The sequence below is a fragment of the Lynx rufus genome, unplaced genomic scaffold (assembly GCF_022079265.1).
Source record: "Lynx rufus isolate CCGP_SWC_20201006 ecotype Redwood Valley unplaced genomic scaffold, mLynRuf1.p SCAF_7, whole genome shotgun sequence".
NCBI classification, from domain to species: domain Eukaryota; kingdom Metazoa; phylum Chordata; class Mammalia; order Carnivora; family Felidae; genus Lynx; species Lynx rufus.
Genome location: NW_025814889.1, coordinates 45853566 through 45877540, shown reverse-complemented (window position 1 = coordinate 45877540; position 23975 = coordinate 45853566). Strand labels below are relative to the sequence as shown.

Genomic DNA, 23975 nt, shown 5'->3' with positions numbered 1-23975 from the left:
GACAGAGCATGAATGGGGGAGGGGCAGAGAGAGAGGGAGACACAGAATCGGAAACAGGCTCCAGGCTCCGAGCCATCAGCCCAGAGCCTGACGCGGGGCTCGAACTCACGGACCGCGAGATCGTGACCTGGCTGAAGTCGGACGCTTAACCGACTGCGCCACCCAGGTGCCCCTTTTTCTTTTTTTAATTTTTTTTTTTCAACGTTTATTTATTTTTGGGACAGAGAGAGACAGAGCATGAATGGGGGAGGGGCAGAGAGAGAGGGAGACACAGAATCGGAAACAGGCTCCAGGCTCCGAGCCATCAGCCCAGAGCCTGACGCGATCGCATTTATATAATGACAGCATGGAAACACTAAATACTGACCTGTCTGAAATTATGACTACCTGGATGCTTCTATGGTAGGTCTAGGGGTAGGGGACAAAAGAGATAAAGTGTCATCTTCTACAGTGGGATAAGAAAGGATAATGTCTAGAACTGAAAAAGAAATAAGTAGCAATGTCAGTGTGTAATTTAATTTTTTATTTTATTTTATTTGAGAGAGAGAGAGAGAGAAAGCAGGGGAGAGGGACTCAGCATGGAGCCCGACGTGGGGCTCGGTTGTTGGATCGTGACCTGAGCTTAAGTCAAGAGTTAGATGTTCAACTGACTGAGCCACCCAGGCACCCTGAGTGTGCGATTTAAGAAATGGAGGTAAATGACTAGAGAATCAGTTGAAAGATATAAAAGTGATTGCCTCTGGTGGGCAGGAAATCAAGAGTAGGGATGTAGAGTAGGGGGAGGGGGCACAAAAGATTTCGTAATGTACCTTATAAAATTTTTAGCTTCTTTAAACTCTACACATACAATATAACCATAGAAAACACAAAGACGAGAAATGATGCTCAGAGAAGGGACCAAGGACCACGTGCAGTAGAGGCTAAAGTTCCATTCCACACAATTACACAATTCCTCAAGTGATCATGATGTTGCTATACTTCATGGTCTGCTTTTTATAAATTTTTTAAGGTAGAATTGCTGGGTTTGGTTACACACTGGTGTGTGTGGGGGGGGAGAAAAGTCCCCATTTGTGGGCAAAATATCATAGTTATTAGTCACATCAAAGTCTTAATTAGTAGTAGTTCAATACTTAAAAATATATTTTAAAACTTTTGAGAATAATCCTATGTAGTATTAACATAGCCCCATGCTAAACACATGCCATTGGGGTCCCTAATCCTGTGGAAATGATGTCAAATGAACTGCCTGGGGACCAAGAGACAATTTATTTTTGGTCAGCCTTAATCTTTTAATGAGGGATTCTTGCTGCGTTGAAGGGGAAAGCACGCTGAATGAGGGCTGCACTCCTTGTCAATGTTTTCTTATTGCGGTTTTCTTCAGCAATTAATGTTCCACGCCAGGGTGCTGGGGGTAAAGGAAATCTGCTCAAGAATGAAAACTGCAATTTCTCACTGGGTCCTTTAAAGGGAAAGCCTTTTTCTCTCCTTTTCTTCCTTCTTTTCTTTTTGTTTTTGGTTGGATTTGATTCTGGAGGGACACAACTGCCAATCATCTATACAAGAACCTTGGCATTTACTCAAAGAAGCAATTTTACAGACCCCTAGTAAAACAAATCGCTGTGAACCCTGAGGCTGTTTTCAGCAATGGAAAGCACACTGGCCTAATCCTGGTTCAGCTACCAACTTGCTGTGTGATCCTGAACAAGTGGCCTAACCTCTCTGATCTCACTTTGTGGGTCTACCAAATAAAGAACGAGTCCCAGACACTTCGCCGCCCAGAAATCTCTCACAACAGACCACAGCTTCTAACAGAAGTACAATGGAAGCCACGCGATGTGATTTGAGATGTGTAGGCCCCACAGTAAAAAGAAGTAAAAGGAAAGGATTTACATTACTTTTAATTACTTTCTTAATTTGATATATCTAAAATATTATCACTTAAATATGTAACCAATCTAAAAACGTAAGATACTTCACATTTTTCTTTTTTTTTAATTTTTTTTAACGTTTATTTATTTTTGAGACAGAGAGAGACAGAGCATGAACGGGGGAGGGGCAGAGAGAGAGGGAGACACAGAATCGGAAACAGGCTCCAGGCTCTGAGTGGTCAGCACAGAGCCCGACGCGGGGCTCGAACTCAAGGACCGCGAGATCATGACCTGAGCCGAAGTGGGACGCTTAACCGACTGAGCCACCCAGGCGCCCCAACTTCACATTTTTCTACTAAGTTTTTGAAGTCTGGTACGCATTTAGCACTGACAGCATACTTAGGGATTAGCTCTGTTTCAAGTGCTCAGTACGTGGCCAGTGGCTAATCGTACTGGACAACACAGCTACAGGCATTTGGTTTTCGAAAGCTTTTGCTTCCCCACGAGCAGTTACTAGGAACAACTGATTTATCCACATATTGATAATTCCTGCCCAAAGCAGAGGAACCGCATGCTTCCCTAGCTTGATTAACCTTACAGTATTATCCTCAAATATAGAATTACCATAGGGCATCTGGAATACTAGAGTTGGCTCACAGACCCGCCCCCATCTCTTTTTTCAGACACATAGGTGTCTGGGGGCCATAATTGGACTAGATAATACCTTAGGGTCTCTTCCAGCTCTATCATTTGGTAATCTCCGTGTTTGATCACTGGCAACAGTATCAATTATACAGGCACTTACCAGTGATGTAAAGATTCAGGGTTTCAAAAAGGGAGTGGGTCATGTGCCCAGGAGAGTACTAGAGGGAGCTGGCATCTGCTCTCTTGATGTAAGCCAGTTCCCTCTAAGGTCACAGTGTTCCCGAGAGCTCTCATTAACCCTGAAGGCTGCAAAAAGAGACAACAGGCATGGACATGTGTGAAAGATTGCTGCAGTTTCACGGTGGAAGACTCTTTAGAAGTCACCCGGTTCAGAACTCTCATGCTTCTCTCTTCTCCAAGAGACTTGCCCATGATCACCTGTCTGCTGAGGGACAGATCTCTTGTCCTGCCTCGTGATGCCCAGTGCTCTTTCACTCACAACTTAAAATTCCACACACTGAAAACAAAACAAACCACAATAAAGTCTCTCTTCTAGGAACGAACTGAGGGTGCTCAAAAGGCATTGTATTTGCACATTCAAAATGATCAGGAATCCTGTTATTGACCCACAATGAGGGTGTGGGTGTGAAATCTACAAATTCTTGGCTTTTATTTTGGAATCATGTCAATTACATACGCTCTTTGCAGTTTTGTCATACTTGGAAGTTCGGATAGCTGTCTATAGATATAGGTCTTTAATTGGGAAAACAAATTAAGTTGTACTTAATTGATACAGATTTTGTAGGAGAGAAAATATTTCAAAACACAGGATGCAGGCATAAAAAAATATATAATAAAATGGAGACTTGCTATGAAAGGACCACAAGAGCATCATCCTGTAGTCCCCAAAGGAAGTAAATACTCCATGATGGTCTATGCAGGAGGCCTGGAAGAATCCCAAGGGCGCTGGAAATGTGGGCATCTTTTTAAAAACAAGAGCCCTAGCCCATTCTCTGAATCCCTAGAACAGCTTCCATCTTGTGCCTCCCAATCCTCCCCTCCCTGGATATGTGGTCACTTTTTGTCGCCAATGCCTGAATTATGCAATCAAACCTGCTAAAACGAGTGCCAAAATTAGATGCCAAGCACATACGGCATGCTATTGGCAGAATCCTTCATCTGGTTCTCAAGTTCCCAGCTAACTCCACTGTCCAGAATTACTCGAGTTTAAGCTAGAGGATTCTGAAGAGCGTGAGCGACGTGACTAAACAGACGCAAAGACGGACACAAACCAAAGGCAAGGCTGCTCGCTGCATGAGGAGCCACGAAATTGACTCCATGGTTTAGTGAGTGACTTCTACTCTGCAGAGGAAGCCCGATGAAGCCCGATGTACCTCATCTTTACAAAAAGGGAGAGGCAGTAAGGAAATGGAATATTATCACTGCCATTGTTCTTACTAATTGTAATGGCGGAGGTGGAATTGGTGATAAGGGAGACAGGAGCACTTCATTCCTTAATTGAGTCAACCAATATTTATTGAGCACCTCCTCAGGGAAGGCATGGCTCTAGGGAGCAGGCACACAGCAATGGACAAAACAGAGTGAAATCTCTGTTCTTAAAAACCTTGCATTCTTGTCAGTATAGACAATAAATAAATAAACAAATAGAACGTCAAATGGTGGTTAAGTTTTATGGAGAAAAAAAAAATGTCATGGAAAGGGTGTGCTGGTGAGGGCATGAGGGCTGCTATGAAGGACTCACATTAAGCAGACATCTGAAGGAGGGGAGGGTGTGGGCCATGGGAATATCTAGAAGAAGAGGATCCCAGACACAGAAAACAGGAAGTGCAAAGGCCCTGAGGTAGGAATATGCATGGCCTAACCTTCCATCATGGCTCGCCAGACTTACTATTTAACAGGCTCCTAATAGGCCTTTCTGCTTTTAGGCTCCTCCCTCCCTCCCTCCTTATACTCTCCCTCCTCTTATCTCTCCAGCAGCCAGAGTGATTCTTTAAAAATCAAAGTCGGACTATGTCAGTCCTCTGCTTAAAATTTTCACTGGCAAATTAAAAGCCAAACTCTTTACAATGGCCTGAAGGGTCTTCCCAAATTCTGTTCCCACCCCTCCTTCCAAACCTGAGTGTCCCTCACCTGCCAGACATCATTTCAGACACACTTGCTTCGTCGCTGTGCCTTTTTAATACACCCAACACATTTCCTCCTCAAGGCCTTCGCAGCTCTCCGTGCTTAGAATACATTTAACCCAGAGAGCGGCACGGCTTTCTTCCTCACTTCTCTATTTTGTTAGCTGCTGCCTCTCAATGATATGGAACGTACGTACCTGGCATACAGCAGGTGCTCCGTACTTTCAGAAAGAATGAATCTGGCCATCTCCTTTCTTCCCAGCTATACCACAGTGCTGACCAGCACAGGGGAAAATCACACAGACGGACCGACCTGTATACCAACACAGATGCCCTGTCTCCTGCTGGGAGGCAATGCCAGGTCCCCCAATTTGCCAAGCAACCAATCTCTGGCTTACTCGGCCACTCTCCCGTTGCCTTTTAACTGCTACCTCTTCCATGTGTGGCTTCTCTGTAGGGTGGGGGGTGGGGGGCGGGAATGAATTCCGTGGGGGAATTCTCATTACCTTCCAGCCTGCCCTCATCCAGCTGTATTTTTCTTTTTCTTTTTTTTTTTTTTTCAACGTTTATTTATTTTTGGGACAGAGAGAGACAGAGCATGAACGGGGGAGGGGCAGAGAGAGAGGGAGACACAGAATCGGAAACAGGCTCCAGGCTCTGAGCCATCAGCCCAGAGCCCGACGCGGGGCTCGAACTCACAGACCGCGAGATCGTGACCTGGCTGAAGTCGGACGCTTAACCGACTGCGCCCCCCCAGGCGCCCCCCAGCTGTATTTTTCTACATGCCTTTCTTCTTGTTTCAGTGGAATGAACCCATCCTCCTATTGAACACGAAGGAACGCCTCCATTTTTATTTTGTATCTCGTTTTCTCCCATTTCTACAAGACCTAGTTCCCTCCGTCACCCCTTACTTCTCCTCTGTTTTCAGCTCTCAACTCTCACCAGCAATTCTTCGTGGACGAACACCTGCCACTGAACAAACGAAACCCTCCCTTTACCCACGGCTGCCCCTCCCCCACTCCTCTCTGATCTGTTCTAATCCACAGTCAGCCAAAGGGACACCTACCACCACTTTTTTCCACGCTTCAATTTACAGCAGTCAGGTCGGCGCTGGCCTCTCCCCACCTCAAAAACTGTTCTGACCGAGTCACTGATGACTTCCTTAGTCCTCATCTTCTCTGACCTCTCACGGTACTTGGTTGTTCAGGATCACTCTCTCCTTCCCGAAATCCGCTTTCTTTGGTCTGTCCAGGATTTCCCTCCTCTTTCTCCCTGTGCTTCTGCACAGGCTCCTCCTTCTCATCTTGACACCCTACATAATAGGCCCTTTACAAAGAGCCATCTTTTCTGCGTCTTGCTCTCAACCTTCTCATCTGATCTGTCACTAAACCTTGCCCAATGAATCTACTTAATGTCAATTGCGTATTTCCAGTTCACTCCATCCCCACTGCCGCTGCCTTAGTTTAGACTTGTATTTTTTCTCACCTGGATCAGTGCAACAGCTTTTTACCTCACCCCGTCCTCTGTGTTGCTACTTATGAAAGCTTTTAAACGTAAATCTGATCGCGTCTCTTTCCTATTTAAATTCCCTTGAGCCACCCTACAACCTTCAGGGTGAAATCTGAACTCATTAGGATGGCATACCCTGAGCCCCTCAAAAGCTAGCACCCACTTCCTCCTTCAGCCAGTCACAGACTTGCAGTTATTGGTTCATATATGTGTATACTTCCCAGATTTTTCTTACACACAGAAATCATTGAATTGCATTTCTTGGGTCAACACCCAGAGGCTAACTTATATATAATTGTATACACATACAAACCAAGGTGGCATAGTCTTTTGGCCTTACAGTTGCAAGTTACTTTTTGAGAACTTTCTGAAAAGATATTTAGAGAGAAATAGCACATAAGCGAGAAAAGCTATCCTTCTGAACTCGTTACCACGAACATCATGTAATGGGTTGATTCCAAGCATTTCCCAGTGACCCCCCCAATCCCTCTGTCTTCCTATTACATTAGTGAACGTTCCACAGAGTCCACTTTAAAGTGAAAAATAAAATACAAAACCCATTGTCATAAGCGTTCACCAGAAGAAAACATCCAAATATACACATATACATACTGTTATGGCAAAAGAACAAAAGACGCTCTCTCTCACCCAGTAGATTTCAGATACATTTTAGCTGTGTGGCCAGGTTTAAAAACTCCTCCCTGGCAAACCTACAACTCTCCTTTTTCTCTTTGAAAAGCACGGAGAGTATATAAATTGATTAACCATCTATTTACTGCCACACATCCAAGAAGACCTTTTCCAAAAGCCTAACTGTAAGGTTGTAGGTTCATCACGAGCAGACAAGCAAAGTGAAAGAGGGTGGTTAGTAAAGATTTGCTAGGAGAGCCAAGGAGTGCATCTTTGACTTCAGCAAATAATCCGACAGTTTGCATTTTCTTACGGGTTAAAGTGAAATGTAGTACCACTGTGCACATTTGCAAAAATGATGATGTGTCACTTCTGGCATATCTAATGCATGGCACACAAAAAGAGATTTATATGTCATAAAACACCACATAACCACAACATACTTATAAATTACAAAGATCAGTCTGTACCTACCTGGAAGACACTCTCGAGTAGTATGCCACAGGGCTTCTTCACTGATCCTGTCCCATTCAATCCTGTCCTTCCAAATAATTAACACAAAGGCCTATAGGGACTTCTCATCTAAACTGTTTGACATACAGTAGAAGAGATTCTCAAGAGGGATGAACATAAGATCCAAATTGCCTCAGCCAGCTTAAATGAAATTTAATAGGATTAAATGTAAAAGCACACATTTAGCTTAAAAAAAATCCACTGAAGCATAAGGGAGGAGAATTCTGACTTTGGCTACAGTCCGAGTAAAAATGGTCAACCTGAGTACGATATCGATACTAAAATGCTATCACCTTATGTCACACTGATGAAGTGCCTACTGATTTAGTCAACAATTCGTTTACACCTAATGGATGTCCTACTCCCATTCCCCTTAGCCCAGTTGGTGTGCAGATCACATTTTCTAAAATTTTTTTAGTGTTTGTTTATTTTTGAGACAGAGAGACAGAGCATGAGTGGGGAGGGGCGGAGAGAGAGAAAGAGAGAGACAGAATCTGAAGCAGGCTCCAGTCTCTGAGCTGTCAGCACAGAGCCTGAAGCGGGGCTCGAACTCACAAACCATGACATCAAGACCTGAGCTGAAGTTGGATGCTTAACCAACTGAGCCACCGAGGAGCCCCAACCACATTTTCACACAAATATTAATAAAACTGGAAGAACAGGGACAGAAGGGCACTCAGGAGGAAGACCAGAATGGTAAATTCTCCAGGAGGATTCGTCTCAGGTGAGCAGAGGCCCAACATGGAAACAAGACTGAAGGGACAAGATAATCATCTTTAAATGTATGACTAATAACAAAAATGACAGTCAACATTGATTAAGGAACTATACTACTGGCCAGGCATATTGTAACGTATTCTCCATTATATCTTAATCCCTGCCAAGGAGCTGTTATTTCTCATCTTACCAATGAGGAAAAGCAGTTCAAAAAAGATGATACAGTGATTCTAAAATTCGACCAGCTGGTAATGGCAAAGGTGGGAGTCAAATCCATACCTGACTCCAAAGTTTAGTTTGTCTCTAGAATTAATGCAGAAGGAACATGTCCTGTTTGGTCCCACGTGACAAAACTAGAACCAAAGGGCAAAGTGACAATGAAGTGAATTTCAGAGAAGTCTTATCCTATCCAGACACATCCAAAAATGGGATGGAAGAGGGGGCAGTGACATGCTCCTCACCGACCATATCCAAGCAGAAGGTCAACGTCCTGCTGTATCTGGGATGCCGCTGAGACATTCATGACGTGGGTGACAAGTCAAAAAATATCATCTCTGAGGGCCTTTACAGCTCTTAGACTCATTGATATGTATCAGATATTATTAAAAGCAATTTTTTAAAAAGGAAATAAAATACTTCCCAAGAGCTGGATGCTGCCCATGTTAGAAAGATGGTTCCATCGTTTTCTTGGAGTAGGGCTTAGCTACTGTTTCACTGCACAGGCAGGCTTCTCAGCAGGCTAACAGAATTTAGAAACAAAAAAAAAAATTCATTGCACACAACTCGCTAAAGCCTCATACGTGAACGAGGAACAAAGATGACAAGGAAAACAAGCCACTGCCATTCTGTGTGCTGACCTGGGCAACGCAAACGTGGAACCACTTAACTTTGCCACGAATAAAGCAGGACATGAAAACAAGGTGAAACACGGTGCTGTGCAATAGCTTACAATCTGATGCTAGACTTCCAGATTTTTTTCTGCTCAGTATCCCCATACCCCTTCTGCTGGGGGAATCCCAGGATTGGCAGGCTTTCTCACCTGTTCTCTGGATCAGAAGCCGGGCCCATCAGATGCACCTGTCCCAGTTTTTGAATCTTAAGGGAGTGACCACTTCCCCAGGGATGTTGGGGTGCTATTCATGGCAGGGGCATCAGCTTCATAAGTTGTGTGCCCACTGGCAGCCACACAGCGGAGGCATTCAGGGAGCACTGTCCCTGTGGTAGGACCTTGGCTGAGCTCTGGCCCCTGAGAAAGTCTTGGGGTCTGCTTTTATTTATTTTCTGATGTTTATTTGAGAGAGAGAGAGAGAGAATATGCGTGCGTGAGCAGGGGAGCGGCAGAGACAGAGGGAGAGAGAGACTCCCAAGCCCACTCCAGGCTATCAGCACAGAGCCCGACACAGGGCTCCATCCCAGGAACCGTGAGATCGTGACCTGAGCCAAAATCAAGAGTCAGACACTTCCGCTTAACTCACGCTTCATGCCTGAGCCACCCAGGCGCCCCTGCTTTTTGTTTCTTAATTGAGCCCATGAATTACCTAGTATCTTTCCAATGAGACCTTTTTCTAAGTTATACATAACTTACATATGTATGTATACATATATATACATAACTAAGTTATATATAACATATACATAACATATATATAACATATACATTATGTTATAAATAACATAACTTGTTACTTGCACGTATGAATTGACACACTTCTAACAGGGTTCCATCACAGAATGAGTCTGCTAAATATGTGCTCTTGTCCTGATGTAGTAAAAAGGATACTGACCCTAAAAACTACTTCCAACATAAACCCACGATTTTTCTAAAATGCTGGCACCCCAGCCATTGAGATAATCTCAACTTAAAAAAAGTCAGCTACATCTATTAGAGAAGATAACAATTGTGCTTCTATTAATCAGCGATGTGATAAATTATGACTCACAGACTGGTTCATTCATTCGGCACATATTGAAAGCCTCCTCTGTGCTAGGAAGAGAAAAAAAAGAATGAGTCCTAATTAACCCTATTGTTTTTTGGCATCCGTGTAACAGAAAGCAGGGAAGGCTAAAGGTAGAACATTTGTAATGCTATAGTCACAGAAGAAAAAAATTACGTGTACAACCTTTTTAAAAGTCATGTCATTTATTTGACATTGCATAATACTTTACTTCAGACAGACTTGACCCACTCATTTAATTACACAGCACACTAGACAAACACAGAAGGGAGTCACTGGTCACTTCTCAGCGATTTTCTTTACACTTTTTACCTCCACAAAGGATTCTCATAATGTACGCAATTGTAACAGCAGCAATTGCTCTACCAACCAATTTTTGAGTAAAAGCCTGGCTGTCCGGAAAACCTCAGAAATGAACAATTCTGAAGATCCAAGATTTCAGGGTATCGTACTGAGCACCAGAGGTTATTTTAGTGATTATTTTAACAACTCAGGGGAAATTTTTCTACATTACATTATATATTTTCCTTCTGGCAGAAAAGAAAAAAAAATAGCAGGCAGCAAAATGGTTGCATCACTTGAACTATGCCATTTCTAGCCTAGAAATGTTTCTGTCTTGATTCCCTAGGTAGAAAAGTAAGTGGGTCTTAGCGTGGAGGTTATTTTTAGCACCTGACTTCTTTTTTGAGAAATTCGTTCTTTTCTTGATGTGAATGATTACCAAGACAGGCTTTCAACTACAGTTTTAGATCAAAAATGAGCACATCACAGGAAAAAGTTAGAGGAATTTCAAGTTTTTAAGAAGGGAACTCAGCAAATTTGGTAGCAAGTTCTGAGGGAGGGCTTGCGTGCTAAGTTCCTGCCAAATATATTTGGTGCAGTGATTCTCCAAGAACCGTAAAAAGGACAAGCTATAAAATAGCAAATCAGTTCTCAAATGATGGGAGGTTGAGTTTTAAAGGAGGTCTTATTCTAGAAAGCACGCACACATAAACACAGGTGGCGGTGTGCATGCATACGGAAGTCACTAGGTCCAAGTTTCGTGTTTGCTCGAAAACCTAACCTGTGAGAATACACGGCAAAGTACCGAATCTAGTTCTGAATTCTTCAGGGTCCAGACGTAGGAAGAACAACAGCCATACTAACATCTGCTTCCAAAATGAATCTGATTTTGGTTGTCTGGGAGAAAAAAAACCCCGCCAGCCCAAGTCTGACAGTGTGACAATGTTCGAGAAGCTACGATAAGGGGATAGTCTCAGGGCTGGAGTACTTGAAAAGTCAGTTATACAAAAGAATGACATGTCTGAATCCCTGAGACCTTTTACCTGAGATCACCCACACCCAGGGCTCTGACCTCAGAGAAAGAACTCGGCTTTCATAACCACACAGTTGAAGCCCAGGATCCACAACTGGGCTAGTTTAATGGCGTCTGAAAGAAGAGTGGTGTTTAGAAAGGAAAAATAAGAACTCTTTGACCCATCAGGGAAGTTCTCTTTCTACTCTTCCAACCGGTCAAACAATTTCAGGCAGAGTTCAGAGGGATTTGCATCCACAAGAAGAAGGCAGCCGATGGACACACAGGTTTCACTCGGTGCCTCAGCCTGGTCCTGGTCAATTTGGCACACATCCACATTGCGAGTCTGGCACTGTGCTGGGGCCCAGAAAACTGACTCTGCCTTAGAGCTTATGAGGAGTACTAACGAGACTTCATCGTCTAGGGAGGGGAAAAAAAAAAGTTTCTTCTGGGGAAACCCCTCCTCGAGTGACTTATAGCAGATAAGGTCACATTAAAAACAGCTGTATGCTGGGGCGCCTGGGTGGCTCAGTCGGTTAAGCGTCCGACTCTTAATCTCAGCTCAGGTCATGCTCTCACGGTTGGTGGGATCGAGCCCCACTTCAGGGCGGTGCTTGGGATTTTCTGTCTCCTTCTGTCTCTGCCCCTCCCCTACTCACACTGTCTCCGTCTCTAAATAAATAAATAAGCTTAAAAAAAACAAAAACAACAGGTGTATGCCAGGCCTGGCTGTGTAAACAGTCACCGGGGGCGGCCCAGGAAGACAGCATCGTTTACTAAGTACCTGCCGTGTGCCACACGCTCTAATAGGCACTTCATAAGCAACAACTCATGCAACACAACAGTGTACTATAGGTACTGGGAGCCTCCTTTCAGGGATGAGAAAAATGAGATTTTGTGACGTTCAGGCACATAGGGCATTTTTGACTATGCAGCACAGCCTGCCCTGAGAACAGAAGTTTTCAGTCTAGTTAGATGAGATTCACCCACTCATCGATAGTTCAGAGCCCTCTATGGTCAGCTCAACCCTGTGCTGCATTCTGGGGGAACGCAGTAGTGATCTAGATGACACGGTCCCAGCCCTCTACAGCGTGTGGTTTAGGCTTAAGGACAGGGTGGGAACCCATGTTGTAAGAAGGGAAGTAGAGAGCCTGTTGGAAGTACACTGGGGGCGCTGGTGAGTCCTCAGGCATAAGTGACCTCGGCAGAGGTCTAAGGGATGAGTTGGAATTATATTGAATTTATCTTGCTGAATTAGGGGGGTGGGGGCGGTACGGGGGGAAGAGCTCAGCCTAGAGAAGAGTGTTGCAGCCAGAAGGAAGAGAGAGAAGGTGATCTGTACAGAAAACTGAAAAAGGCCCAGTACGGCTGGAAAGCAGAGAGCAAGGAGGTGGGTATACAAAATAAAGCTGCAGAGGTGAGTGGGACCCAGGGTGTGCGGGACCCTGCAGGCTGCTGCATTTGTTCTAGGTGCAGTGGGAAGGTCCTGCGGGGTTTTAAGGGTAGGGGGAAGGGTACAATGGAAAGCGCTTTAATTAAATAACACTCTTTAATGCTAATTCTTTGCTTGCAGTTTAACACAATGAATCTAGGTGCAAAGTGGCCAGCTGGGGACGGATGTGATCATGATTTCGTCAAGACAAAAATAATCCTAGACAATGCTAGAAAAAAATTACAGTAGAGAAAGAGGAAAAAAAAAAACCCTCTACCCGTAGTCCTTTCACCTAGAGATAACCACAAGAACTATTTTCCTGCATTTCCTTCTGGTCTATTTTAATGGATTTTTAAAAATGGGATTATTTTGAGGACAGAGGTGTGTATCCTTCCTTTGCAATTATATGAGATGAACATTTCTTTTTTTTTTTTTTAATTTTTTTTCAACGTTTTTTTATGTTTGGGACAGAGAGAGACAGAGCATGAACGGGGGAGGGGCAGAGAGAGAGGGAGACACAGAATCGGAAACAGGCTCCAGGCTCTGAGCCATCAGCCCAGAGCCTGACGCGGGGCTCGAACTCACGGACCGCGAGATCGTGACCTGGCTGAAGTCGGACGCTTAACCAACTGCGCCACCCAGGCGCCCCGAGATGAACATTTCGAAAATGTGATTTTTAACTGCCGTATAATATTCTGGTGTAATGACCTTCCCTAATTCATTGACCTGATGTCTTGTTGGCCGTGCATCCGTGTGTAAGAACCACTGTCGGGATCTGAGACTGTTTCCTAGTGATGGATTTTTAGAGAAGAGGTTACCGAGCTGAGGAGTTAAACTGTTTTAAGGATCTTAACCCACATTTGCCAAAGGGTATGCTCAGCAGATTGCGTTTTTGTTCTCGGGTCGCTGTTGGTGGTGGTTTTTTTTTTTTTTAACATTTATTTATTTTTGAGAGAGCGAGACAGAGCATGAGTGGGGGAGGGGCAAAGAGGGGGGTATACAGAATCCAAAGAAGGCTCCAGACTCTGAGCTGTCAGCACAGAGCCCGACGCAGGGCTCGAACTCACAAACCGCAAGATCGTGACCGGAGCCAAAGTCGGACGGTCAACTGCCTGAGCCACCCAGGTGCCCCTGTTGGTGTTTTTTCATGTCACTTACACATACATGCCTCTTGCGTGAGCTGCTGTTGCAAATCTGTTATGCCTACCTGTGCCAAGCATGAATACATGGGCCCGGCTCCCCCCCACCAACTAGTCTGAATTGAGAATTAGCATTAAAAAAAAAAAATCTGCCAGCTAAAAAACCAAAATCTCGTATGTTATCATTTCAAGTACATACTTCCAGTATTTGTTCTTTGGTGAGTTAATTTCAATGCTCAGTCTAAAGGAGAAGTCAGGTCCCCACCCTGGGACTCTGTAGTGCTGCTATGACATAAGGGCTTTGTCCTGACCTGTTTGTCTTCACCTCACTGGAGATTTACCTCAGTACCTGAAATCAATTTCCATCACCCCATAGCTTCCTGCACGTGGTCCTGAGCTCCTTCTCCCACGGGACTATGAGCTCCTAGGCTGAGCCTTGACGGTTCCATCACTGGTAGACTGGCTTCCAAACCCAGGGCTGGTAATAACCATCATCTCTGGGCATCACCATCAAGCATGGTTAGTGGGCGTGGGGCCTGATGCTGTGGCAGATGCAGAAGACAGTGCATTAAACAGCTCCCTAGAACTCCAGAAACATTAGTAGAAGATAGATCATACTGGCTTGGACAGACCTGAAGAACTACAGGAAATAAAAACAGATCAGCACAAGGAAAAAATCAGTAACACGCTGATGTGCACACAGAAAACATAATGCTTGGTGCAGGGAACTCTGGCTGCCCCACTAACTGTTCACAAACCATTGCTTGGGTGCTCCGCCTGCCTGGCTTATCAGGTTCCTCTGTCCTTTTCAGTGGCTCCCACAATAGGGATATTTATAAATGTGGAAAGACTCAACTCAGGGAGTGACCTGAGCACAGACTCAGAAGTAGGGCAGTGACAGTGTCTTCTGTACATATTTTGATGGGGTGGGTAGAGACCCCTCTGGAGTGTAAATTCTACAAATTAACAGGACAACATGTCTGCTCCTGTTCACTGAAGTTTCCACATCGTCTAGCCTGGCACATGATGGCTGCTCTGTTCATATTTGCTGGAAAAGCGAACACAAACTCACATAAATACATTTTAGTAAGTCATAAAGAGGAGTATCCGTATTTTATTCGACGTGTAACTCCAGCACTCATCACAGGGCCTGCCACAAAATAAGTCTGGCAATTGTTTGTTGTGACTGGCTAAGTTTTCTTCCACAATGAACTTTCCAGGATTAGAACCTGGAGTCTCCCAGTGAAGGAGACTGCCCCCCACTATCAGCCTCCCTGCCTTGGCCAGGACTTTTGTAGCCACCATCCACAGTTCAGAGTCCCAAGTTTACGGTCCCGGGAATCAGCTTTACCCTTCTGGACCCCCACGTTTTCCTGTACTCTCAATCATTAACAGCCACATTCTCAAATCATAGATTTGACTGGAGAAAACAAATTGCCCTCTGCTACAAGATGTCATGCAAGGTTGAGACTGCGCCTGGATAGGAATTAAAGATACAGCACACAGCGAAGGCATCTAGCCATGCCCAAATCTGCAGAGGTCATGTTTTTATACACACAGTTCCTGATGAGACACTCCGTTGTGACCCATTCAGAGGAAGAGGGATGGATAATTCCCTAGTCCTCTCCCGCATCATTCAGAATTCCTGGGGCCTGGCTAAAACAGCACTCTCCCTCATTCAGAGGCTAGCTAACAAGTTACCAGTTGTTCACTTTCTCCCAAGTTCCTTCAAGAGGCAGGGCAGTGGTTATGATGCGCTCCTCCTTGCTGAACCACAGTTGGAATCTACGTGCATTTTGCCAGATTAATTATTAGGCTAGAAAAGGTGGTTAGTAGAAACAGGTCTACCTGTACTATATTTCAGACAGAATATGAGTTATATGTGGGTTTTTATGAGCTAAGGGGACAGCTGAACACCATTTGTTTACATTTAACTCTTTATACAAATTTTTTTTAATGTTTATTTATTCTTGGAAGTGAGAGAGAGAGGGGCGCCTGGGTGGTTCAGTCGGTTAAGCGTCCGACTTCGGCTCAGGTCATGATCTCACGGTCCGTGAGTTCGAGCCCCGCGTCGGGCTCTGTACTGACCGCTCAGAGCCTGGAGCCCATTTCAGATTCTGTGTCTCCCTCTCTCTCTGCCCCTCCCCTGTTCATACTCTGTCTCTCTCTGTCTCAAAAATAAAAAAATAAAACATTAAAAAAAAAAAGTGAGAGAGAGAGAGAGAGAGGGCAGAAAGAGAGAGAGAGAGGGAAACAGAGTCTGAAGCAGGCTCCAGGCTCTGAGCTGTCAGCACAGAGTGCAACGCAGGGCTCAAACTCGTGAACCACGAGATCATGACCTGAACCGAAGTTGGACGCTTAACCGACTGAGCCACCCAGGCGCCCCTGTTTACCTTTAATTCTTTACCACGACGGGGAAAAATGTGCTCCAGGGATAAATGTGATTTGGGGACACACATTCTAAGGTACAGAATGACCCTGCCATTTCACATGCCTGCAGGGCCTGGAGCAAGCAGATGGACAGGGCACTGCAGTGATACGAAGGAGAGTCCACAAGCTGGCCCAAGCCTAGTGCCTGACTCTTGGAGGTCTGTCTGCACAAGGCCCCATGCCCCGTTTGTAAACTCTCTTAGGTGGTTAAGACGCGGGTTGTTGATGGAGTTCCCCAGGCAGTGGGGCCACAATGCAGGACAAGATGAAAGCCGGGCATTCTGCTGCCAGGAGGAACATCTCTCAACCCTGGACACGAAACTGCCCTGAAGCTTCCCACCCTCCTTCCTCATTCAACTCCCTCTTCCACTAAAAGCAAAAGCTAAACAAACAAAACACCTCTCCTTTCTGAGATCTCTGAGATCGGCCAACTTCTCCATCGGCCTTGCGGCTGGGGTCCTGCCCCAACAGTCCCTTGCCCTCAGCTGTCTGGGCTCCAGGTCTGCCCTCCTTCCCATGACACACCGTGTGTCCCCGTTCTCCCCACGCTATGTCGTTTCTCTGCGGCTGCACCAGCAGCCTTGGTCACCCAAGGGCACGGCAGCACGCAGCCCATGTTCCCTCTCCCCGACTTTCGGGTCAAAGGCATCCGGCTGCACCCCCAGCAACAGTAGTGTCTGCAACGGAAGCCACGGGGTGGGTTCCCTTCCCACTCCTGGGATTCGGATCGGTGTTTTGTTTCTTTTTTTTTTTTCCCCCAGTTTATTCATTTGTTTGTGTTTTGAAGGGAATGAAGTATGCTCTCCTTATAAATATGCTCTGTTTTCTTCAAATGCCCTTCTTCTTCTCCTAAAACCTTATTTCTGAAAGTGCTACAAGCCAGAGCATGAGAAAAGTTGCTTTGAATACCAGCTCAGTGGGACTGAGCCTTGTCTAGTCTCCTTTCAAAGCGTTCAGGGCGATCAATTATCTCTTCGTTACAAGCCGAATGAAAATTTAAACTAGCAGATAACAACAAAACAATGTCTATTTACATTTGAACTCAGACAATGCTAATGTTCTAGAACCAGAACTGCAGTCAGGAAACCAAGCTCTAAAATTCTAGCTCACCGTCCTGTCCATGTTGATATAACTTCAAGAACATTTCCATTTTCAACTGAAACAGTCCCAACACTGTTGATTCTCAGGCAAAAAATCTTTATTAAAAAACTAAAAAAAAAAAAAAATATATACTGCTCTTTTAACTTTTTCTGAGCTAAACAAAAATTCTTTTTATGTCAACAAAGTAAATTTAAGACCTAGAAATGACAAGGGCACCTGGGTGGCTCAGTAGGTTCAGCATCCAACTTCAGCTCAGGTCATAATCCCATCATCCGTGGGTTCGAGCCCCACATCGGGCTCTGTGATGACAGCTCAGAGCCTGGAGCCTGCTTCGGATTCTGTGTCTCCCTCTCTCTCTCTGCCCCTCCCCTGCTGTGCTCTCTCTCTCTCTCTCTCTCTCTCTCTCAAAATGAATAAACATTTAAAAAAATTTTTTTAAAAAAGACCTAGAAATGACAAAGGAAATAAGATCAAGACTTTTCATACTTAAATCATGATCAGAAACCTTAAAACCAGTCTTAGAAGTGGCAATATGATATGGGCAATCTAAAGATCTTCCAACATTATGATCCTAAAATAAAAATCTTTAGACTTTCATTGGTTAGAGATAGAGCACAGAGAATTGCAAGAGAAGCTTAGCACTACCATTACTTGTCCTTTTTTATTTACGTTTATTTATTTTGAGAGAGACTGTCTGTGCACGCACGCCAGTATGAGTGGGGGAGGGCAGAGAGAGAGGGAGAGGGAGAGAATCCCAAGCAGGCTCTGTTGGTGTCAGTTCAGAGCCCGACTTGGGGCTCGATCCACAAGATCATGACCTGAGCCAAGATCAAGAATCAGATGCTTAACCGATTGAGCCACCCAGGCACCTTGGTTGTCCTTTATCATCTTGCAAAGTATAGTAAAGAAATGTTCTAACCAGGTGGTAGAAAGAAGCTGCTGGTTTGCTTTAGTCAATATCAAGTTCATAGTTGCCTTTTATACGAAATACGCAATCAGTTACTTCCTTGATGCACAGTGGGTTTAACTCCCCCACAACCCTAGGAATAAATTCCTTAGAAAAGAAACTTCCCTTTTGGGGGAAAGACTAGTCCCCTTTAAATGCATACAACAGAAACCATTACCCAAACCACCCATCACCAATCAGTCCGAGGTCTCAGCCACAAAGAATCTCACTTCAGAGTGTACCTAAGCCCCACCATGGGCACAGATGTGACCATGGAAAGCTGTCTTCTCTACTCTGACACCTTTGATCGTTGAGTCATAAGATTCCCCAGGGAAGAGGCTCATGAAATTACCAAATTACATAATTGTTCCCCTGAATTCACAAATGTTCTCTTGTGGTTTAAGATAAACGAGTGCTGATTCTCCAAATTAATAACCTTTTGTAACCAACACTCCAGAAAATGAACTCTTCTGCTGGCTATCCAGCCTCCAGATTTTGGTCGTTAAGTTCAGAGATTAATCTTTAATAGAGAGGACTCCTACCTTCTACTTTTTAGGTGTCTGAACGTTTGCATCCACACGATCACAACAGGATCATACCTTTGATGGGGATGGGGATGGCAGACTGTCCTCTATTTAACTGGCTACTATTTTTACCGCCAATGAATCACACCAGGGGCTTTCCATATAACTGGATGATTGACTATCCTAACTGGTGAGAATCTAAGAATGTGGAAAGTAAGGACCTTCAAGACAGTACAAAAGCTGGGTCTGAAGGCCAGGTTTCCCGACTCCAAGTCTCATTCTTGTTCCACTCCAATACAGTTCTTTGCTACCAAAGCCTATTTAAACCTGGTATGAGTTCAGTTGAAATTCAAGAGCACATTGCACATCCTCTGAAGAGTCTTGGTTGACAGAGGAACCCAGGGGGCTAAACAGGACGTGTCATTGGTTGTATGAACAGAAACTTCATGACCAGAACTTTACAAGAAAGGGGAGCGTACATCCATATTCCTTCATTTCTGCTCCCCTATTTGTTGTTAAGAATCCACTTTCTCATGGGAACCTAAAGACTGGAGCGTAAAGCTGTCACTGGCACCATGTTGATCTGTTACCATGGAGATCACTCTGGTAACATGAAACCCTGCTACCAGTCCAGACACACAAGTATCTCATTCTGACTCCCAGAGGGATTGCTCTGCACCCTACTCCCACCAGTTTAAAGTTCGTCTCTGCTAGGATCGACCTCTAAAGTGTTTGGAGATTGACTTTGAAATGTCATTAAAAATCTAAACACTCATTGACCAGGAAGGAGGTAAGGAAGCAGTATCTCAAGATTTTAGAGCCACGAAGTTCACATGTAGCGACTGCTCCCTATGTTACAGTTAGGGACTCTGTTACTACCTTATTTGACAAAGAACCAAAAGGAAACGTGAGGAGTATCCAGCTCATTATTCAAATTGTGAAGTGTGAAAGCATTAGTTGGGGTCGATCCCTACAAAGCCTTGCCACATTTTCAGAAACCAGGGTTCCTATAGGTGGCGGGTCAAATCAGTCTCTAACGGCAGAGACGAACAGACTTGACGTCGCTCATCGGTTAAAGCACGTCAGTGTCACTCTGGGTCTCGTGCAAATCTGCTGGACCATCCAGGAGGCGCAGAGAAGTCGAAAAGGCTGTCTTTCTCCAGGGTGAAAGAGAGCTACATTTGTATGTGAAATGGCAGTGTCGGTCTAGAGGAAGGTCTATTTTAGTTTCCCCTAAATCTTAAGATTATTAGGAGGGCAGGTGGAGGGAGGAGGGGTCTTGGTCTATCATTAGGTTGACAGTGGTGAGGCATGGCTTTCCCCACTAGGGATTCCTGGGCGTCATGCAAGGAAGGCCAGCACTAGGATGTTTGTGTTCAGGAGCCTCAGGCTTCAGGCTGGGCCAGGATCACACAGAGACCTAGAGTTGTCCTGTGAGAGGGGCAGAGGCTACCCCAGCATCCAACAAGGAGGATGCGAACAAAGGAGGCGGAGCTTCCCTTCTCTGCACGCCCAGAGCATAAGCTGGGCCACTGCCTCCGTCACCTGTGGTCTCCATGGTACAGTGCACAGGAAGCCGCTGTCAACCCCCAACATCCAAGGCCTGGGGGCGGGGGGGGGAGGGTCTTAGGGATCTCACGGCTCAGTGGGTTTTGCTCTTTTCCCCACATCTGCTTGCTTACGTGTAGTAGATCGTCCTCACCTGGGTCTGAGGAGCAGCGAGTATCAGGAAGGGGACAGAACTCAAGCTTACTCGTGGCCACTTCTCTTCTTAAAACTTTGAGCGGAAAGGATGTTGGATTTCATCTACCTGTCAGTCACCTGGCTCCCTTCGGCATCTCTTCAGTTCCTGCAGCTCCTCTGCTAATAGGATCTTCCTCCTCACGTACTCCTGCCTCGCAAAGCTGCCTGTGAGTGCCAGGGAAGAGGAATGGCCAGGGCGTCGCAGGCCGGCGGTGCCGCGAGCGCCTGCGTCTTCCTCCAATCCTCCCCTCGCCGCTTCTCACTTCCAAACAAAGCGAGTGATGAGGCCACCTCTTCCACGTCTCCCCCACTTCCTCACCAGAGGAGAGCAAGGGCATGTGACAGTGTAGAGGTGGTCACAGCATTTCAACTTTCGGGTTTCCCGCTTCAAGCCCAAATGGGGAATATACTGAGTAACGAAGAAAAAGAATTTGTTTCGGAAGACCCCACCGGCTGCCGGAGGCCAATGAAAGACTGAAATCAGAGATTACCTTTCTCTCCGCAGGAGTGATGACCCCATTTCTCCCCTCACTATGAACTCAAAAAACAACACCCACCTAGTGTTTTTGCTACATACGCCAGAGAATAACTTAGTACTTTGAGTCTAATTAGGTGCAATCAAAATCCTTCCCCCCCCCTTTTTTTTTTTTGCCCTCAGATTTTCTCCTGGATGATACCCGTGTTTTAAACAGAAGTGGATTTAAAACATATTTTAGACTTCATTGAAAAATAATTTTCTACAATTTTTTTTTAATGTTTATTTATTTTGGGGACAGAGAGAGACAGAGCATGAATGGGAGAGGGGCAGAGAGAGAGGGAGACACAGAATCGGAAGCAGGCTCCAGGCTCTGAGCCATCAGCCCAGAGCCTGACGCAGGGCTCGAACTCACGGACCGCGAGATCGTGACCTGAGCTGAAGTCGGACGCTTAACCGACTGCGCCACCCAGGCACCCCGAAAAATAATTTTCAATGGAAAAAAAATCCATCTTCTTTGGGGGGAGAAAAATGAGGTGAAGAGGAGAAGTTCCTGAGCTGTTTACACGATAGTCCAAGAAATGAAAAGTAATAAAGCTCTGGACTTAAACAAGAGGACATACCCTGGAAGTTTACTTGCACAGAGGAAAGTTAAGAAAACCGAACAGAAATCAAGAAAAACAACAACGACGACGACACATACTTTCTGTGGAGATGTAAAACATATCCTTGTGAGTGTTTTAGATATTTATCTCTTGCAATTACTGTTCTACTGGGCACAGTGGATTCTCAGTAAATACTGGTTTTGTTGAATGACTATCCAAATTTCTGCTTTCTGAGTCACTACCTTGCGCCTCTTTGTGTCCCTAGCACTGAGCACGGTGGTTCTTCAATCAATGCCTGTCGAGTAGAACAAGATTTGAATCCTCTTCACAACGAGCCCGGGGAAGCCACAAACAGCGCTTGCAAGGAATTTCACAAGGAAAAGGATGCATTCTGGCACCAGGCACTTTCCTTACCTATCTGAAAAACGGACAGCAGATTTCTGTCCTGATGCATAAGGTGTGGCCAGAGCTGGCCAGTACAGGCTCTCTTCCAGACAGAGGTGAGAGGCAGGGTTATGTTTGCTCAGTTTATTACCCAGGTGTATTCTTTTCCACAGGCTTCTCTGCCGTTACAAGAGTCTGCCACGACAAGACTATGAGGTTAGTGCTGTTTCCTTTCAGGGGCCTGAGACAGGTGTGACTTACTTCTAAGCACTGAGGTCAATTTAAAACAACTGACTACACAGAGGAGACGCAATGAAGGGGTAAAGAATGGAGGTTCTGGAACAGACAGACCTGTGTTCATATTCTGGCTCAACCACCAACCAGTTCTGTGGCCGTGAGCAAATTACTTAACATTTCAAAGCCCTAGTTTCTGTATCTGTAAAGATAATATCGCCTACCTCTCAGACTTGTTGGGAGAAAAAAACTAATGAGACAATTTATTAGAACACTGGAACACACACCCAATAAATGACAGCTCTTTTTACGCAACGCTTGGCTTGTCACCATTTTGCAACTGTGATTTTATACGTGGTATCTGATTTTTCCAGTGCCTCAGTTTTCTCGAATCGAAACGGGTGCTGGGAAAACACGCTTTGAGGCAAAGTCAGTAAGAGACCTTTACTCATACAAACTGAAATGAGAAGGAGAATAATGTGGTGGGCCTAAAAATGACATACCCGCTCATGCTAAAACCTGATGTCAGGACCAGTCAACATGGTGGCCTCTATCCTAGAAGCCCATTTGGGCAAGGGATGTCCATCATGGGGATGGCTTCGATGAACAACCATTTGGAAACATGCTGGGAATCCCCTGGCGCAGTTGAGAGAAGGTAAACCAAAATCCTGAGACAAGTTATCTTAGGGAAAGCGCCATATTCAACCCACGAGCCTACTTATTTTTGAGTCAGCATTCACTCAGAAACACCCCAAACCAAATTGTTATAGCTGACCTATCTAGCAAGCACTCATTTTTTCCTGTGTATATCAGATCTACTAATAAAAAATTATGATGCAAGTTTCTTCATCAGACAGGCTGTTATACAGTGAATAGTTCTTCCTTGCGCTTTAGAATAAATCCTATAAACAACGGCAAAAGGCAGAGACCTCTTAAAATCGATTACACAACGTCAGAATTGGACAGAACTTATTAAAGTCATAGAGTCTATTTCCCCCAATTTTAAAAACAAACAACGGAGACTCATCAAGGTTACATAGTTCACCCCAAGCCACAGAGCTACTGAGTGACAGCCAAGGTTGAACCTTGGTCTCCTGACCCCAAGTCCAAGATTCTTCCTGCGGCTGCTTTAAACTTCGTATTTTGTTTGTTTCTCCCCACAGAGCCCAAGCATGCTGCACTCACAGAAAAATCTCTAATAAATACTTGCCAAATTGATCTACAAATTCTCCAAGTTTGCTCTTTCAACCCAATCCTGCATTTCAATCCCCAAAGGTCCCAACCATGGCTAAGTAGCAGGTGCCATTTGGAAAAGTCTTTGGAAGAGTTTACAAAGTGTTTTTGAAATCCCATTCTCATTTCCTCATAACAGTGTAGAAAAGGTTCTGCTGTACCCATTTCAGAGATAAGGAAACTGAGGCCAGAAGTGTAATGACTCGTCCAAGGTCTATACTGCTGGTCGCACACGGCTGGAGCTGGCATTTGAACTCAGACATCTGCTTCCAAAACCTGCACCGCTTCCCTTCATTGGCCTAAGACTAATGAATTCTGACCCGCAAACGATGCTGCCATCATTCTTCCTCCTGGTCTTTTCCACTGAAAAAAAGAGAGGTACTCCATAAGGCGTCTTCACATCAACTTAAAACACGTGGGCTGACCGAACCGTAGAAGATTGTTATGTTCAGGT

At 44.9% G+C, this 23975-nt stretch overlaps 1 protein-coding gene across 4 annotated transcripts in view; it reads right to left on the bottom strand.

The window, feature by feature from the left end:
• The window catches only part of ETV6 (ETS variant transcription factor 6), a 251345-nt gene that overhangs the window by 113130 nt on the left and 114240 nt on the right, over positions 1-23975 (bottom strand). For 2 of the 4 annotated variants that reach the window (XM_047066018.1, XM_047066017.1), the window contains exon 3: positions 9967-10005. The exons of 1 other annotated variant lie outside the window; for it this stretch is intronic. In XM_047066018.1, coding sequence (XP_046921974.1) covers positions 9967-10005 — 39 coding nt within the window. Of the gene's footprint in view, positions 1-9966; positions 10011-23975 lie in introns of all 4 variants that reach the window. One more of the 4 variants, XM_047066019.1, reaches the window with a different exon arrangement.